Raw genomic sequence first — 20080 nt, 5'->3', positions numbered from 1 at the left:
AAGTGAAAAAAACAGTCATTACAACGGCATCAAGGCCCACCAAAATATATTTTGTTCGACTAAATCAACTGTAGATTTAGTCGACTAAAATCTTATGATATCTAGTCGACTAAACCTAGACTAACACTAAAACATTCCAGGTGACTAAAATGTGACTAAAACTAAATGAAGACTCTTCAAGAGACTATGACTAAAACTAAAATCAAATTCTGCTGCCAAAAACAACACTGCAGTCAACGCCAGTGTCCTCACTTCCCCCATTCACGCACCGATGGTGGCGAAGCTACCATGCGAGGCACCGGGCCGACTCATTGGAGGCAATGTGGGGTTCAGTGTCTTGCCCAAGGACACTTCCACGTGTGGACAGGAGGAGGAGCCAGGATTCGAACCGCCGACCCACGGATCGTTGGACCTCCTGAGCCACAGGCCGCCACGGCCATTTCACATGATACCACTCGTGGTGACCTGCCCCAGAGCCCCTAGGCCTTAGCTGGGCTGTGAGAAGTGACCTGTCTCGTACTGAAAACCCCATCGTGTTTTCGCGTCGTGGTGCCAAGCCCCTGTACTATCTCGCCATATTGGTTTAATGGATAATCAATAGAGGGGTTATTATCTGCGGTGTCTCTCTGGGTAGGGCCTGTGGACTTTAATGGGATTGGTAAACATCCTTTTTCATTTTTTGTTTTTGTCCAGCACACCGTCAACCCCCCCCACCTCCACCCCCCTGTAATTGAAAATCTCCAGTTTCTATATCTTGGGAGGGGGGGGAGGGGGGGGGAGGGGGCGTAATACCTGAGCAGGTCATGTTAAAAGTCCACTCCAGAACAGATGATGGGACCACATCGGTTAGTGATGTGATTTTTCATGTTTTTTTTATAAAGGGCGTTATTCTATTCTTTTTTCTTTTTTTCTCCAAGCCTCTTTGAAACTATTACCAGATGGGGGCTTGCTTCCTCATCATTCATACGTGTGATCGGTGCATTGCCTGATCAGAATAGAACGTTACTAGTGTTTATTCCTTCCTCATCATTCATACGTGTGATCGGTGCATTGCCTGATCAGAATAGAACGTTACTAGTGTTTATTCCGTGACGTGGTCACATGTTTTACAACAGGTGCGTGTAGCAGCAGGTCACCCAGGTGCAACAGAACCTGTTCCAACCGCTTCCAAAAGGTTGTTTCTTTTGGACACGCTGTGTGCATGCTGTTATAATATGCTGTACAGTAGGTAAAATCCACATGTTCCTTATGCAAATGTGACCATGTGGAACCTAGATTTAATCCATTCTGGGCGGGAACCCCTTTTTGGTGTTTTGAAGCATTTGTGTTATACTTTAGCTATTGAAAAATAGCAGAAAAAAATGTGGTAATGTGATGCAAATCTGTGAAATGTTCTTTCAGAGTGTTTTTAACTCAGATCTTTGCCTCTGGGGGATCACTGCAACATATTTTCAGATGGGGGGGAGGGGGGGGGGGTCGACGGCCAATTACATATATCGTTGGGGGTCCTTGACATGAAAATGTTTCAGAACGACCGACACATCTTTCAGAAAACTGTCAGGATTTAGAAGGTATTTGTAGAATCGTCCTCGGGTCTAAACGGGTTAATCCAGCTGCTTCATATGATGTTCTAATTGAATGCCGTCCTCTCGTTATGGCGTCATATCGTAGCCCTACATGGACACTATAGTATCACACAGTTGACCTATTGGGGGGGTGTGTGTGTGGGGGGGGGGGGGGTGAATGGGGAAACTGCTATCGAGAGATAACTGACCTGTAATCAGTTGGTCATATATACCTCCCCAATAATGGCTAAGGTTAGGGCTATCTGAAGGGTAAAACAGCTCCTGGACCAGTGCTCAGGGAGGGGGGGGGGGGGTGTAGTGGGGGTGGGAGAGGGAGGGGGGAGTCTTGCGCCTGGCGTCCTGTGATGGAGCGGCTGCTTTTGTTCTCCTGTCGACAGTCCATTCATCAGCGCAGCCTGCCTAACCTTGCATTAAATGAACAGCACAGCCCCTGCGTCTGCACCGCTCGCGAGCAAGACAAATACTCCCCCCCCCCCCCCCCCCGCTTCTCTTTCTTTCTCACCCGTTCTTTCTCACACTCTCTTTTTTCCTGTTCGCTCTCTCTCTCTCTTTCGTGCACTTTATCTATATATTTTTCACTCACCCTCTCTCGTCTACCTCCATTTATTTCCAAAGCCCTTTCTCTATCCCTGTACATGCAGGACAAATACACTCACCTCTCTCTCTCTCTCTCTCTCTCTCTCTCTCTCTCAATTCAATTAATTTCATGTCAATTCAATTCAAAGGAGCTTTATTGGCATGAGAAAACGTACAACGTTTACATTGCCAAAGCAGAAGTGGAACAAGACAATCAAAATCAAACAATGCGAGAGAGCTGTGTTACATTAACACTTTCTCTCTCTCTCTCTCATGCTCTGTTTCAGTCTCTCTCTTTCACACACTACTGCTCTTTCTCTATTTCCTCCTCACTCCATCTTGTCTCTCCCTTCACACACTCCCTTTTCAGTCACTCTGTCTCACTCTTTCACTTTCTCTTCCTCTCCAGTCATTGCCTCCTATTCATATATCTCCCAATGCTCTCCTCCTTGTCTACCACTGTAGGTTATACACTGGAATCTAAATGTATCCTCCTTTAAAGGGTTACAGTACTTGAAACAGTTCAAACAATGAACCACCCCCAGGCAGTTTTAACCCATTCAGGCCTGACATCGAAATTTAAAAAATGTCTTCTAAATCATCTGAAATACCTAATGTTTCTATGTCAGTGGTGCTCAATATTTCATGTCAAGAACCCCAAAAATTTTATGTATTTGGCCTCCGACCCCCCCATCTGAAATTATGTTGTTCCAGGGACTGAAAATATATATATTCAAAATCTGCCACATTTTCACGTTTTTTCAAAAATAGCAGACCTACCAGCTCGTAGCGTGCTACTCGGTGGCGCGCTATGAGCTTGTAGATCTGCTATCTTTCAATAGCTAAATTATAACATAATGTTTAAAACACCAAAAGGGGTTCCCGCCAAAAATGGGTTAAAGCCATACTGTGTAACATTTATTTCAGTAGTCTTATTTTGGCGACACTTACTGGTAGCTCTGTGTCATTACAGCATTTGACGATGAATGGTAAAAAAAATTAAAATAATGCTGCAGAGCAGAGTCCGTTTGTATGTGGAACCACACAATATGTGGGAAGAATATACCAAGATTATATCAAAAATAACTTTATTATACGATATGGCTTTAACCACTTCCACTTATATTGGGCATGTCATTAGGGGTGAAAATATCATTTTTTTCTTATTTTTTATAAAGCTCAACACAACACGTCACACGTTGTGAGCTTGTTGATCTTCTATTTTCTTTGGTTAAGTGTCATAAATAAACTACGGCATTTATGAAGAATTATGAAGTATACGGTCGGCCATTCACTTCCAGTCATTCTTACTAGTTGACTAGTTGCCTAGTTTACTAGTCGACTATTATGTAAAAAAAAAAAAAAACATTTGTACATTTAAAATCTGTGTACATTGGTGACTATAACTATAATCTACCTGATCTTGAGGCCTACAAAATCCCCCCCCAAAAAAACCTAAAAAAGGGACTGCACACTCCAGGGAACAGAGACGGACAACTCACTGCATCAAACTTATTTATTAGCACGACGCGTTTCGGCGTGAGCTTCGACCTGACCAAGCTCCTGACGAAGCTCACGGCGAAACGCGTCATGCTAATAAATAAGTTTGATGCAGTAAGTTGTCCGTCTCTGTTCCCTGGAGTGTGCAGTCCCTTCCTTGGAAGGTTTTTCTCTTTTTTGATATACCGTATATATATATATATATATATATATATATATATATAAATTATATATATATATATATATATATATATATATATTTTTTTTTTTTTCTTATCAACTAGTCAACTAGTACCAACAAGGTCGACAAGTGGATTTACTAGTCGACTAGTTGCTTAATGCCCATACAAGGTTGCTGTCCAACAGCTAGGATATGTAAGCCCCTCTCTCTCTCTCTCTCTCTCTCTCTCTCTCCCCTTCCTGCAGCCTCAGAGGTAGTATATGCTAATGAATGTGGCTCGCAGGAAAGAATGAGCGGAGCGCTTGACTCTGTAATTAATTTTCAACACGCCACTGTCTCTCTCTCTCTCTCTCTCCCGCACGTCTCTGCTGAGGTAGCTACTGTAGCGCTTGAGAGGAAATCTCCACTGTCATCCATCTCTTAACCCATTTGGACCCTGGGAACGATTCTACAAAATGTATTCTAAATCCAGTTTTCTGAAAAATGTTTTTATGTCAGTGGTTCTCAAACATTTTCAGGGACCGACCCAGAAGCAAATATTTGAGTCTGAAAGGATATATATGCAAAGCTTTGCACTACATTTTCACGATTTAAAAAAAATAGCAGACCTACAAGCCCGTAGTGCCGCGCTATGAGCTTGTAGATCTGCTATTTTTCAATAGCTAAAAGTATAACATAATGCTTGAAACACCAAAAAGGAGTTCCCGCCCAAAATGGGTTAACCGCTTTCCATCAAATTTAAATACTGTCGGCGGAGGAGATCGGCCGGTGGGGGTTGGGGGGGGGGGCATCTCTACGCTTCTAAACCTTCACTTCAACTTCCCAAGGACGCCTTTTTCGGTGCATCATGGTGGGCGACAGCGGGTCCGATTTATTCCCTGTGTACGCTGGCAACGTGCCCAGGCAGTTGACTTGGTGTTTTCGGTGTTGCATGTTATATAGACACACTATCCAATACACAATACAAGGTCCGGAAAGGTTGAATTGACGTTTGAGGGCCCTGTTGTTTTGCGTTCCACGTCCCGGAGGCGTGAACAGTTTTGCTATTTTGAGTAAACCAAGCAGCAATTGGCCATGCCCCCAGGTCTTAAAGGGATAGTTCAGATTTTTTTAACTTAAGTTGTATGAAATACTTGCCATTAATATAGTGGTTGCAACTGTATTAATTGATTGCCCGAGTCCCGTGGTGGGAGTTCTGCTCTGGTTTTGGTCAATATTAAGTAGTTCCGGTCATTTTGTGGGGGGCACTGGGGCCACGCAGTAAAAGTAAATTAATTCACAAAACGAACGTAATTTGTATTGTTGACCTATTTGTAAAATATTAGCGCGACTTTCGTTCAACTTTGACCCCTCTATCACATGGAACTATTTTTTGGGCGTAGTGATATGGACACAAAAAACATAGTTCTGTGTGATAGAGGGGTAAAAAAAATAATGAACGTCTGTAAAGTTTTGTCTGTAAAGAGTATTGTGTAATTTAACCCATTTTGGGTGGGAAACCCTTTTGGTGTTTTAAACATTATGTTATGCTTTAGCTATTGAAAAATAGCAGATCTACAAGCTCATAGCACGCCACTCGGTGGCGCGCTATGAGCTTGTAGATCTTGGGACACGATCGTAGTTGAAGTTGAATATTCTGTCTGTGACTGTACTTCAAAGGTAAACAAATATGACAAAAAGGCGGGGCGAGTGGCTGAAGGCAGCCATGAATGAGTCAACTATGAATCCGTTTTGTAAATCAGTTTTTTTCATTGCTTGAAAGTGAATCTTCATTTCACTGCTGAAACCTTTTGTGTGTGTGTGTGTGTCTGTGTCTGTGTCTGTGTCTGTGCGTGCATGTTTGTGTATGTGCGCATGTGTGGCTGCGCGTGCCACAATATCAGATTGGCACTGCAGTAGAGCCAGGAGGAGGTGGTGTGCTGTGTTGGCTGAGACTGTAGGATGGGGGGGGGGACTAATTCCTGCTCTAACCCACTACACCACCACTGGGACAGAGGGGGGGGGGGGGGGGGGGGGGGGGGGGGATGGGGGGGCAAATTCACGCCAAGCCGCCCCCGTGAGGTGGTCGTGCTTCGAAGTCTCCACGCCTGGGTAAACCCCATCAAAAGCGCATTAGGCCAGCCTCCACCGCTCTCCCCTCCCCGCACCACCACCCCCACAAACACCCAGCACCCCCCTCCCCCTCTCCCCACCGCTATATAATAGTATCTGGTCGCGCCACGCGGCGCCACTGACACACAGCCGGGCCGAAAGGGGAGAGATGATGAATTGCTCCCCTGTTGGTGTTATCCATGATGATAATTATTAATTTTCCCCTCCCTCCCTTCCTCCCCCCCGCTCTGTCGTGAGAAGGTCCAGCGTGTAGCGCTGCCTCCTCCTCCTCCTCCTCCTCCTCGCTGCCAGGAAGACCCCTGTCATCACTTATCAACGACAGAGACCCAGGCCCAAGGCTAAACGCTGATGAAAATAAAAGCCGCTCATTTGATTTGTCCCATTTACACCAGTGTGTGTGTGCGCGCGCGTGTCTGTGCGTGTGTGCGTGTGCATGTGTGTGGGTGTGTGTGCGCGTGTGTGCGCACACACACACACACACACATGTGTGGGAGAGACTACTGTGTGTATTTACTCTCCCTTTTCCTTAACTCCCTCTCTCTCTCATCCTCCCTCTCTTTCCCTCCCTCTCTCCCCAATGCCAGCTTGTGGAGACTGTGTGTTTTTATGTTGTGTGTTTCCCCCCCTCCCTCTCATGCCAGGTTACAGAGGCCCTGGCGTTAGGGTTAGGGTCACACTAGGCCCTAACCCAGGTTACAGAGGCCCCTGGTGTTGGGGTTAGGGTCACACTAGGCCCTAACCCAGGTTACAGAGGCCCCTGGTGTTAGGTTTAGGGTCACACTAGGCCCTAACCCAGGTTACAGAGGCCCCTGGTTTTGGGTATTGGGGTCACACTTGTGTCCAGTAGTATAGTTGAGAAAAGTGTAACTAAGTCTGTAAGTGACTGAAAGTATTATTATTTTTGAGGGGCGCTAGCCCAGCTTTGTGTTTGTGTGTATACCCCATAGCGATGATTTGATTGGCTGAGCACCCCATAGTGATGATTTGATTGGCTGAGCACCCCATAGCGATGATTTCATTGGCTGAGCACCCCATAGCGATGATTTAATTGGCTGAGCACCCCATAGCGATGATTTCATTGGCTGGGCAAAGTACGTATTGAGGATAAAAAGTGAAGAATTGTAATTTACCGGAATGAGATAATGTATGAAACTCAGTGAAACTATTTTCTTCACTTCTTTTTTTTAAACTGTGGGACGGTCTTTCCCCAGCGTGGATACGTTCGTCACTGGTGTCTCTTAAGATCAAATCAAATCAAAGTGTATTTGTATATTTGCACATTTACATTGACCGAAGACAAACCAAAGTGCTGAACATTGCATGTAAACAAAAACAAAGCAACAACAGGAGCATGTAAAGAAAGAAAACAAAGCAACAAGTGAGAGCAGAAGTATATACATACGTGGTATAAGAAGGGTTTGTGCGTTATCAGACAACATTAAAAGCCAGGGAGAAAAAGTGGGTCTTTAGGAGAGATTTAAAGGACCTATAACATAAAATTCTACTTTTTCAATTTCTTTTCTGTTTTTGGGCCTCCCATATGTGTTTTCTATCCCCACAAATAACTAATTTTGAACAATCAGGCTTTCATATCATATAGATGGTTTCATGGAAATTGCTCTCAGGAACAGCTCAACTGATTTTGTCCTCATTGTGATGTCATCAATGTCACCCTATTTTGTATAATAATAATATATATAATAATATATAATATAATAATCCTCCTTCTTCAGTCTTCAGTTTAAAATGTGCATTTCCACTTTGTTTACAATGTCCACCATTGTTGATTTTCCAAGCTGGCATGGAATGGAAACAAACCTGGTTTTATCTAGCATCAGTATTATAATGACTCAAATATTACATTTTTGGGCTTTGAAAACGAGCAATAATAAATTGAAATCAATTCTAAAGCGAACTGGGAGCCGGTGTAGGGAAGGACAGGTGTAATATGATCGCTTAAGATGACTTAACCGACTGAAACTCTTGTCGCATAGTTTACAGTGGAATGTTTTTTCTCCAGTGTATACGCTGGTGTGTCTTCAGATGACCTTAAAACAGACTGAAGTCTTCTCACACTGTTTACTGCTGTGGGGTTTCTTGCCTGTGTAAGATGGCTGTTGTCTCTTTTCTTCTGGTTGAGTTAACGTCTTGGTAAACTGTTGATGGGTGTAGAATCTAGATCATCTGGATGGGTCATTGTCAAGGCTTTTGCTCTACATAGATTGTGATAGAACGGAATATAGTCTCTCACACTAAAGATGGGTGTCCGCCTGTCCGGCACTGTCTGCACTCATTTTCACACTTTATATGGCTTTTCTGTCGTCTCACACACACATTGGGCCATATTCAGACCGCAGCAAGCAAGGTGCTACCTAGGTGATAATTCCCATAGACAGCCCATTCATCCAAACAGAAAAGATTCATTATATTAAAAAAACGTCAAAATCATCAACATTGCAGCTGTAGGGAAAGCTTGAATTATCCTCTTTCAATCTGTAAAGTGTTTGTTTCATAAACATCCACCGTAGTCATTTTATGAGCGCTCGTAGAATATCACTCAACGGCCCACGTTACTGCGTACCACCTGTTTTGAATGTGCACATAATGCAGGAGGCAGCAGGAGGTTGCTTTACTGATAACGAGCGCTTCCAAACTCTGATACTTAGAAAATAATCATCTTCAAGGAATTAGCTCATAACATGTCTACGGTGGATTTTTATTAACTACAGATTGAAAGAGGTTATTTCAAGCTTTTCCCTACAGCTGCAATGTTGGTGATTTTGACGTTGTTTAATATAATTAGAGAGGACTTTTCTGTTTGGATGAATGGGCTCTATATGGGAAGTGTCACCTAGGTATCACCTTGCTGGCAAGATGGCTGCAGTCTGAATATGGCCAATTGCTAACACTGTTGATTTGTGTCCTGAACATGGCATGTTCTACACCAGACCTGGGCATTGTAAGGCCCGCGGGCCAAATACGGCCCGCCGGCTGACTCTGACCGGCCCGTGAAAGATTACTTGATAATCCCATTATCCGAAAATAAAACATACTTTCTAATTACCTTATGGGTGGACTAAAACCGCATCGCTTTTATTTTGAAGCCCATGCATTCTCACAGTTCACACAATCTGCACATCAACTGTGCACATGAATTGCGTGTGTCTTTCTTCCTTCACCCCCCTCATATGCGTTATTGTTGACTACGTCGGTGAATGCAAATAGCCATGAAGCATGCAGCTCCACAACACGGTAGGCGCAGGCGCATGCTTTGATTACCAAACTTCCTTTCAGGAGGACAAGTTAAATCCCATTATGCTTCATTGCTTTATTTAACCCGCCTCGCCAATAAAGTTAAGATGTTTTAAGATGCTGCCGCATGGCGTTGTTGCGCCCAGAATGTGGCATGCTTCTGAAGTTCAGACAGCTTGGGCGATGCGCCGTGAGCTTGTGGATCGTCTGTTTTCAGCACACGAGTCGATCGACACCGTTGTACTAACAAGTAAATCTGGCAGAACGAACGTGCACACATCAACATACAGCGCCTGCCAGGCTGCCAAGTCTCAACAATACCATTACTGGTTGGCTTATTATTGTTTTCAGAACGTCGTTGTTTAATGGTTGCGATAGTAAGCAGCGCACCATGGGTTGTGAAAGTGGCACCTCCAGTGTCCTCCGAATGGAACTATTAAGAGAGCTACCTCTAATGTTCTCATTGTTAAAAGACAATGCTAGTATTTACAGGACTTGTAACTTAAACAAAAACATAGTTTTCAACTGGGAAAGGAAACGTCTCAAGCCTGCAAGAGTGCAAAAAATCACACCCATGTGAAGTGAGGGGTGCTCTTATTGTACATCATCATGATGTAAAATAGTCACTCTGCCTATAATTTGAGTCAAATGTTTCACATTTAGTTTACCATTGCTTTGCAAAACAATGCCATTTACTGCTATTTATATAGAAATAAAATTGATATTATGCATAATTAAGTTCAGCCTTTTTGCCCGGCCCTCCAAAATATTTTCTGTTTCTCATTTGGCCCCTTGGGAAAAATAATTGCCCACCCCTGTTCTACACCCACTGCAAGGTGAAAAAGTTGCAACATGATAACTGAGAATGGCAACTGAACACATATTTATTTACGAACAGAACTAAATATGATTTAAAAAGAATCACACTTGTGTGAAGTGAGGGCCCCTCAAAAATCACACTTGTGTGAAGTGAGGGCCCCTCAAAAATCACACTTGTGTGAAGTGAGGGCCCCTCAAAAATCACACTTGTGTGAAGTGAGGGCCCCTCAAAACTCACACTTGTGTGAAGTGAGGGCCCCTCAAAAATCACACTTGTGTGAAGTAAGGGGCACCCACTGTATTTATATCGGCCACATGACGTCTTACGTGTTACGTCGTCATTTTGTGCCATAAACAAACATTAAAGTCCATAGACTTGGCTGGCAAACGATTTACGTCACAAGTGCTCTTTTGCAGTGTATGCAGTGTAGAGTACATTGCAGTGTAGAGTACATTCCAGTGTAAAGTACAGTGTAGGCACTGGGTAGTAATTTGAGTAAAAGGACAACACACTTCTCACTATTCTCAGTTTTCCGTGAATATGAATTCTCTTCATTGATGAATGTTTGTTTTCCCAGCAGGATGGAATGGCCATGTTTTATTAGAGATCATGAAAGCCATTGTTAAGTCTTATCGTATGGACCTACAGGATTAAATGTATACAGTCTTCTCCTCCACTCTCCACAAATCACAAGCTTTAACAGACACACACATTGTGCAGTCCAAACTAGAGGGGCGGTCAGGAACGAGACGAAGTCGAGCTCCGCAAGCATCACTGAAGTGGCAATAATCACGTTAAACCACACCCTCAAGTGTATTATTGCAATTATACAACAGTTACCCTTAACACTAAGAAATGTCCCAAGAAACTAGCTAGCCTAGCCATAGAGTGGCGCGCTACGAGCTTGTAGGTCTGCTATTTATTTATTTTAATCAAAGAACGACTGACATAGAAACATAGCTTTTTCAGAAAACTGTCAGGATGTAGAAGACATTTTTTAGAATCTGATCTCAGGTCAAAATGGGTTAAACTTCCTGCCTTTCTACGCCACCCTGTCTATAAATAAATCACACCCATGTGAAGTGAGGGGCGCTCCTATTATCATACAACATAATGTTTGTTTAAGCAACGGGTGCTAATGTTTGTTTTAGTCCTCAACACACATTACATTTCTCTTTATTGTCTATGAGGCGTTTTCTTAAACAAGCATCGTTGAAAGACAAACATTAAATTTGTATATAGGAAAAAATCACACCTGTTTGAAGTGAGGGGCGCTCTTATTATCATACATCATAATGCATCACATTCCGTGCTCAGCCAATCAAAGCATAGTGGCATTCCGTCTTCATGTTTCTGTCCTCACTTTTGTCTTCAATGCTAATGTTTACACGAAAAGCTGGGCATTGGAGTGGCTAGTGCCCCTCAAAAAAGGAAACCTTTTCTAAAGACCAGGCATAAATGGGACACAGACAGAGATCTCCATATATGGGTATAAAAGGGAAACACACAGGTGGCCCGGGTACACTGACAAGGCCCTAGTGTCACTATGACTCCGATCGGCGATGTAGATGTGAGGGCCTCGTAGCTGCCTGAAACTCAGTGTATGATATATAATAAAGCTCAATGCCAAGAAAAGAAAGGTAATGACAGTCAACACCGAGGACAAAACCATTGCCACTGCAGAGGGGACGGTGCTCGAGTGAGTCGAGGACTTCAAGTACCTCCTCAGGGCCTGGACTGCCTCAACTGAACAGGATCTGAAGGTTCGGAGAGCACTTACCTGGAAAGCATCGCACGGGATGAGGAGAGTGTGGAAATCAGATATGGGAGAAGACCTTAAGAGGCGGCTGTTCATAGCTACTGTGGAGTCAGTACCGCTGTATGAGGCCGAGACATGGACCCTCACAGTACAACAGGAAGAAGCCCTGGATGGAGTCTACACAAGAATGCTACGAATGGCACTAGGCGTCACATGGACGGACCACATCAGAAATGTGGACCTACCACGGGTCACGGACAAAGTCAGAGAGAGAAGGATGAGGCTGGCAGGGCACTGCGTCAGGCACCCAGAACTTGAGGCAAGTAAATTGACCCAGCCAACCCAGAGCAGCTCATTGGCCTTGTGGTTAGAGTGTCCGCCCTGAAACTGGGAGGTCGGGTTCAATCCCCGGCCGGGTCATACCAAAGACTGTAAAATGGGACCCAGTAAGTCCCTGCGACATACTAGCGTCATGTCCAGGGGGTGTACTTGTACATCAAGCTGCCTCACGCTACAGAAACAGGAGATAGGCTCCTGCCCTATTGGCCTCATGGCTCGGCAAGGCTACAACCCAGAGCAAAGCCAGGAGGGGAAAGAAGCGTACCACCTATGTAGACGTGCTGCGGCACGACAGCTTGGCTGACGACACTGAAGAGCTCAAGAACCTGATGTTGGATAGGAAATTGTGGAGGACAGCGATCCAGGAATCCCGAGTTGGTGTTGGCTAGACCTCACTCTCGCAGCAAATAATCATACTATAATTCTAACAATGTCTGTGTGTGTGTGTGAGTGTGTGTGTGTGTCAGAAACACCGCATTATCTCCTCATTGCCTGCACCAATCGCTCCCACTTTTCACACAGGCATTGACCATATGAATATGGAGGGCGTAACGAAGCCCTTTTTTCGATTTGACACATTAATGATTATTAATGAATGTATTAGTGAATAAAAAACGCACCCGGGTGCAGCAAATATCTCACAACGGGTAAGGGCTAGTATAATAAAGACACCATGCGCGTGCGCGCTCATAAGTTAATAGTTACGATTGCTGTTTAGCCTGTAAGTGAAGTATGTCTGAAGTCTTATATTATCGCAGTGATTTTTACAACATCAAGATGTTAAGAAGCGTCATTTCATTCTCCTATCCAGCGTAAAACAAAGACCTTGAAACTTAAGGATAAGTTGTATTGATCCCCAAAGGGAAATTCAGGAGCTGCATTACAGGAGTTAGCTTGCGATGAATGGCAATGACCTGGTGCAGTGTCTATGTCAATCTGCATGAATGGGGTAAAACCACATCAATGCACAAACCTGGCAGGTTTACACAACAGGCACGTTTACTTACTCATTGGTCTTTGCGAGTTTCACTTTTCGGGGAGAGAACTGACTTTTAATTGCTCCAGCGTGAGCGACTCCTTGGGGCATGCAGTGGTATCAATCAATCTCGCTTACGAGGTCTTGTCAAAGACACGCCAACGGAGATGAGATGGGTCTCTGCCTCTCCGGTTGAGAGCGGGGTGAATCCCGCTCTGCCTGACGTGTAATTATGGCTAATTTCCTAATTACCTTACCGCCGAACGTCCTGTATAGCGTTCATTAAAAGCCGTAATTGCATTGGGCTGACACGCTCCTTTATCCACTTTCAGTACCCTCGTTTCCTCCCCACTTCAGCTGGGCCGTATAGTGTCGTCTCCTCTGCCGGTCGGTGTCGATAAAGGCTGATCGGCTCGGCGTGAGGAACGCATGGGGGGTCGCCGACTGTTCTGTGATTCACGAAGTATGCGTGTTTGTTGGTACAGTATACGTGTTGGTACAGTTACAGTATACATGTTGGTACTGTGTGTGTGTGTATATATATATATATATATATATATATATATATATGCCTCTTTATAGAGTCCATGGATGCGAATTAACACAACACGGTACACAAAGTCCTTTTTGAGTGGTGCAACCACTCCAAGGAACAGCAATGTCCGTGTTCACCTATGCACCTATGTGACGTTAACCTACCTATGTGGCTATGAGCACCAGTATGACTATGAGTACCAGTAGGGGCGCTGTTTTGCCAGAAACGGAGAGAGAGAGAGAGATAGTGCTGCACTGTTGCCTGCTAAAGCAAACATGCTTGCGACAAAAGTACAGAAGATTGTATAGACCGTATAAATAATGGTTATAATAACTATATAACTGTAGGCTATTATGAATATACAGTATTTAAGCGTTGTGTGGTTCTACATTATGAATACGAGCCAATAACCAAATAAGCCAGAACACACAAGCGTAAAAACTCAACAGCACAGCTAAGTGTCTCGCCTTTTCTCTCTGTCTACCTCTCTTCCCCCCCCCCCACCCCCCATCCATCTCTCTCTCTGCACCCCCCTCTCATGATCACCCTCTCTCCCACTCACCTTTCTTGTCCTGCCCCCCCCCCCTCTCCCCCTCTCTCTCTCTCTTTTTCTCGTTTCCCTGCCTTGCATTGATTCCGCTCCTCTTTTGTCTGCAGGAGCCGGCCTCCAAGTTGTCAGCTGCGGCAGGATTAAAAGCTATTAGTTCTGCATCATTGCCACTACAAGTGTGCTCCCCACGATTGATAGAGTGCCTCTCTTCCTCTGGTAGGAGGGGGTGGGGTGGGGGGGTGTGTATGGAGGGGCAGGGAGAATTATGTGGAAAAAAAGGCACACGTTGGTGGGGGTTGTTTTTTTTTTTACCTCATATGACAGTCAGGCTCCAGGCACTCTGGCCCTGGATTTTGTTTTGCAATTTGTTTTAGTTTGTGGGGAACTGTTTTTCGCCCAAGTGTGTTCATGGTTTATGGAGAGAATTCTTTGCCTGAAGATGGTAGTTTCTTTTGTGTGCAAAAGAGCGACTGAATGCACAGGCTGGGGGGCATCTGTCTTCTGCTTTTGATTAGCTACTGTATGTGCTGGAGACGAAAGCCGGAGGTTTTGGTCGGAGCGGGCCCACTAAAGTTATTGTAATTACGTTGAGGTAGTATCGCTAATTTCAAATGGAACTGGATGAAAAGGTGTTTTATTAACAGATTACGCTGACAGAAGTTTGTTTAGATGACAGTGAAACTCGGCAGCATGCATGTACAATATGCACTCCTTTTTATATTCCTGTGAAGTGTTTTTTTCCATTTCTATTTCACAAAGATAGGCATTATTGTTCCTGCAGACCATGCAAAACCTTTTTTATGTCTATTCCAAAGGCAATGCTGAGTACTTTACACTGCTAGGAGACCCCCCATCAATCCACCAAAAAAAGCTAATTTAATGTAACACGCCGTTTTTGTCAGTCAGCAGAATTTCATTATTCTGTCCGTTGACAAGTCACTGAGATGTGAGTGGAAGCGCTGTGGACTAAAGTATTGACTCAGCCCAATGTTAGACTGCAGGTATCACCTAGTGTTTTAAATGGACTGTATACTTACTACCAATAGAATACCACTCTACAGGGGGACGGTGGCACAGTCGGTAGTGCTGTCGCCTCACAGCTAGAAGGTCCTGGGTTCGATTCCCGCTCGGGACGCTGTGGGTGATGGCGGCGTGTTTCCTCCTCCGCGTCATCAGTGCCCATACCCGAGGCGGGGTTGGCGAAAGGGCCTTTCTGTGTGGAGATTGCATGTTCTCCCCGTGTCCTCCTAGGGTAGGTATACCCTCACACAAAACATGCAGTAATCCTGGTCTCTAAACTGCAGGGGCGCAGCACACTCGGGCATGAAGGAAGCAAGCGAGTTATGCCTGTTCAAAGGTTTCATTTTCAAAAAATTGCTATAGCGCCCCCCCTTTGGCCAATTGGAGTAAGACTGCTTTCAGCGCTATTTGACATGACCCTCTACCATACTGTAAAGTGTCATAAGCAAATGACGCTGCATGTATGTATTAGAGGCAGAAGAAGAATTTTCACAAATCAGCAATTTTCACAAATCAGCAATTTTCATTGGCTCATAAAAACTTAGTTTTTTCACTTAAGAAAAATGTACTACGATTTTTTTGTCCGTATAGGTCCAAAGTTCACGTGTAGAAGTTTTTGTGCATTTTGATCAAAGATCCTGGGAGGAGATACATTTTAACAGTTTTTCATATATTTCAAAATGGCAGGTGATGTAAAGGTCAGAGGTCAAAAGTCAACACGAAAGTTCGGCATGTCATTGCCAACGGTCAAACGGTTCATGAGCTATGCACGTTCAAAGTTTGCAGTTTTAATTGAGTGCTATAGCGCCACCATTTGGCCAATCGTCTTGGGCTTCGCATAGTCACCGTTTGGCATGGCCCTCTACCAGATTACTGTGTTTCGCGAAAACCGACTGCACGGTTCAGCCAGAACAGCTATTTTTGGCGGAAGAAGAAGAAAAAAAAATACAAAAACAATAATTGACCAAAGTCACTTCTTGGTCCCCTAATAAATCTGCACCTCTTCATCACACAGCTCCAGTAGCCAATGGCCTGCAATTCCACCTCTTATGTTGAAAAACTCCATGGATTTATCAATGTGATTTGTGTGTTTGGTGTAATTAATCTTCGTTTTCACTCACTCTTTGTGAACTCAATACTGCCACCATCTGGCGGAGTCAGGTTAAGCTTTAGTAGCCTATCTTACTAACTTACTAAGTCACTTATGGTGTTCTCTGTCCCCTGTCACACCTTGCCCACTCACCATATATTAAACCTATATAACATGAATGTATAGCTTAGTGTAAAAAACAAGTTTAATTGGTAGTATTTACCTATATCTCTCTATTTAGTTTGCCTGCATATATGTAAACCTCCCCTACATCCCGCTTCCATCCCACTCTGTGTGTCAGCGTTCCAGTTTAGCCAAACAAGTCTGGGGTTTTTTCTGTACTGTCACACTCTAACATGCCCCTCATATTTCATTCCCAGGCGATTGTCGGCTACTTTGACATTTTCTTCGACAAGGGCTGCTGCAACAAGGTAAGCAGTGGCGACTGGCGAGAACAGCCAAACCGTTTAACGGAAACACAATCACGTTCACGCTTTGGCGTGTTTCTCCTTTCCCTCGGGTGTTGCTCGGCAAATCGATGGGCGTCTGAGCCGAGTGCTGATGTCAGCGTTTACGCCACAGAAGCTGGCCACTCAGAACAGGCAATGTCAAGCTCTCTGAGCAAAGCGTAGACATGTCTGTTAATTGCACTCGCTACCGACTCAAGCACCACCCTATGAACGTGACATGAAAATTATGCCCTATAAGGAAAATGTAGATGGTGCTGTACAATACATGCATGTTGTAATGATCGGTCTACCTCATAGTCAGTGTGGAACTATATTTTGTAGGCTGTAATAACAGAACTGTAGTAACAGTCTAATCGTAAAACATGTGGCACGCCATGAACATAATTCTTTTCCCGATGTTGAACAAACTGTCTGGTTGGTCTTGAAATAAAAAAAATAGGCACATACGTTTGATATAAAAATAAAAAAGCAGCAAAATTCGCCACAACTGGAACCCTTTTTGGTGTTTTAAGCATTATGTTATACTTTAGCTATTGAAAAATAGCAGATCTACAAGCTCATAGCGCGCCACCGAGTGGCGCGCTACGAGCTTGTAGGTCTGCTATTTTTTTTAAATCGTGAAAATGCGGCACAAATCTTTGAATATAATTCTTTCAGAAGACTTTTTTTTTATTATTATTCGAAGTCGGACCTAAATGGGTTAACTTGTATGGGGAGGGGGGGGAACAGCAACAAGGTTGTGTCATGAAACCATGTGACTCCCATTGGAAATGCATTGAGGTGCCCTGCATGCCACGCAGAAAAGACACAGTGTGTCTTAGAGGTGTGAATGAGGCATTATGCCATTATTGATACCTCCCCACAACAGTTTAGGCTTGACGTGTTTTGTTTGTTTTGACCCGGCAGGTGATGTTCTCAACCGGGCCTCAGGTCACCAAGACTCACTGGAAACAGACCGTCTTTCTTCTGGAGACTCCCATCCCTGTTCAGGCAGGTCAGTATACCAAACACAACCATCCCCGTCCAGTCAGTACTTGCATGAGGGACCTGGTTTAGAATGTCGGGGTAGGACCAGGGGGGCAGTCAGCCAGATATTTCGTGAAGCCTCATTTGAAATCGGTAGTTCATATAATGGCCTGTTGTGGCGCTGGACCGGACCCAAAAAGCCCCATAGCTCCATAGAGGCCCATGTATTTTGGCCCAACTTCACCTAGACTGTATTACCTTAATAAACATGGTCATGAATACTTTCTTCTTCCAGTCACTAGTTTAAAGTCTCATTTCTAATGTCATAATATTCTTTTTGGAAAATTATGGTCCCATTAATTAAAAAAATGACCATAAAGAAAAAAAACCATCGCGTATGTTCTGAGGGGCGTGGCTACCATTACAGTCTATGATCGGGATTCCCCTCCCACTCGAGTCAAAATAAAAACCAACGGAGAAGAAGGGGGGAAGTCCCGCCTCGTTGTCTGGGCAGCCAATGACCAGCTGGTATACAAAACGGAGCCAGCCAATGGCCAGCTGGTACCAAAGATGGCGACTTACATCAGGAATTAGCATATTATTACAGGCTTCATTTTACGTTCATGTTAGACCCGGGGAACGCTTTGTCCATATTTTTTACAGTCTATGGGTAGGACATGAAGATTACAGTTATAGTGCAGTTTTAAATGCCAGACCTTGTTTTCGGCACAAATCCTAAACCTAATGGTAAAAAAGCACCGGTAATCTGACACAAGCATAAATGCATGAAGAACATTATTCTTCAGAACGCCAGGTTATAGCGCCACCAGGAGGTCGACTTTTGTAAAAAAAGAAAATTTGCTTTTACTCCTCCATATTTGGTCCAAAAATCATTACACAGTATCTCTATAGTCATGTGCTCAACACAGATCTGTCCGATATTTCATATTCCATCCTGATTGGCTAACATTGGCATTCAAACTTTGCAGGACTGGCCCATTTTGACCCAAAAAGCCTCAAATCATGAACGCAGCGTGCAATTTATGTGAAATCTTTCACGCACTTTCCTACAAGGCTGATAAATGAGGAATATATCCCACTCTTTTCACATTGGCCTGTTATAGCGCCACCAACAGGTGGAATTCTTTGCAAAACACATTTTTGGAACAAAATGCCTCAAATCATCCAATTTCTATGAAAGGCATAAAGAACAAATGTGCCATTTGTCCTTTTCACATTGGCCTATTATAGCGCCAGCAGGAGGCCACAAGCTGACCTGCCCTGGTGGAGACCTAGTTAACAACTTAAAGCGTATATTCTTTATTATTTTTTTGACGGGACAAAGCTCATTAATCAACATGTCAGTTTTCACATCAATGTAAATGGGCCAGAGTTAGCCGAAGCTAAATTTCATCTGTAGTCCCTGGGCAGGCTCTTAAAAAAATGAATGATAAAAAGAAGGACAAAGTGTAGTGTGCCTGCACACAACACCATGCGTTGATGCCATGTGTGCATATGTGCAAGCACCCAACACTACGTCCATACAAAAACACAATACAATACAGATAAAAGAAAGACAAAGTGTAGTGTGCCTGCACACAACACCATCTGACGTTAAGCGGTGCCCAAAAGTTATAGATCACAAAGGCTTTACAGGTAGAGCACATGACATGGCCCTAAAGAAATATATAATTTTAATATAAAAAACTATTTTTGCATCTGCCGCTTGAGATGACCTGAGATGACTTGATTGATTGACATAAAATAGGGCCTGTCAGCTCAAACACACAATGCAATAGTGTGCGTACAATCATCAGTAGCAAAGTGAAATACCAAAAATAAAAACCCTACCATTTCCATTTCCCCCCCTCTATATGTGTGTGTGTGTGTGTGTGTGTGTGTGTGTGTGTGTGTGTGTTTCGATGTGCAGGGCGTTGCTGAAAATGAGCACCTGTGCTCAGCTACTTCCCTGGGTAAATAAAAAACAAATAATAATAATAAATAAAGGTACCTTTCAAAACCTATAGAAGTCAGCCTGGTACAGACGAAGGGGACACCACTGTATGTAGCCTCAATTACATTTTGTAACTATTTTCTGCAATGGGATGATAGTTTTATTTGGTGGGTACAGCTGGTCGTTTTGAAAGTAGCTCTGAAGTAAAAAAAAGTGTGGGCAGCCCTGGTATAGATGAATATATATATATATATATATATATATATATTCATTCCGTGGGTAAATCCCTGTAGGCTACCCACATATTTGTAAATATATATATTATATATAATATATATATATTAATGCTGTCAAAGTTAACGCGTTATTAATGCATTAACGCAACACCTTATTA

At 43.7% G+C, this 20080-nt stretch overlaps 1 protein-coding gene across 1 annotated transcript in view; it reads left to right on the top strand.

The window, feature by feature from the left end:
• Window positions 1-20080, top strand: part of prmt3 (protein arginine methyltransferase 3) — a 97973-nt gene that overhangs the window by 57590 nt on the left and 20303 nt on the right. The window contains exons 14-15 of the mRNA XM_083760222.1: window positions 16677-16727; window positions 17673-17760. Of these exons, the coding sequence (XP_083616348.1) occupies window positions 16677-16727; window positions 17673-17760 (139 nt within the window). The remainder of the gene's footprint in view (window positions 1-16676; window positions 16728-17672; window positions 17761-20080) is intronic.

The sequence above is a fragment of the Protomyctophum parallelum genome (assembly GCF_964188405.1).
Source record: "Protomyctophum parallelum genome assembly, chromosome: 2".
In the NCBI taxonomy this organism is placed as follows: domain Eukaryota; kingdom Metazoa; phylum Chordata; class Actinopteri; order Myctophiformes; family Myctophidae; genus Protomyctophum; species Protomyctophum parallelum.
The sequence above is the reverse complement of the archived record's forward strand: the minus strand, read 5'-3'. Positions and strand labels throughout refer to the sequence as shown.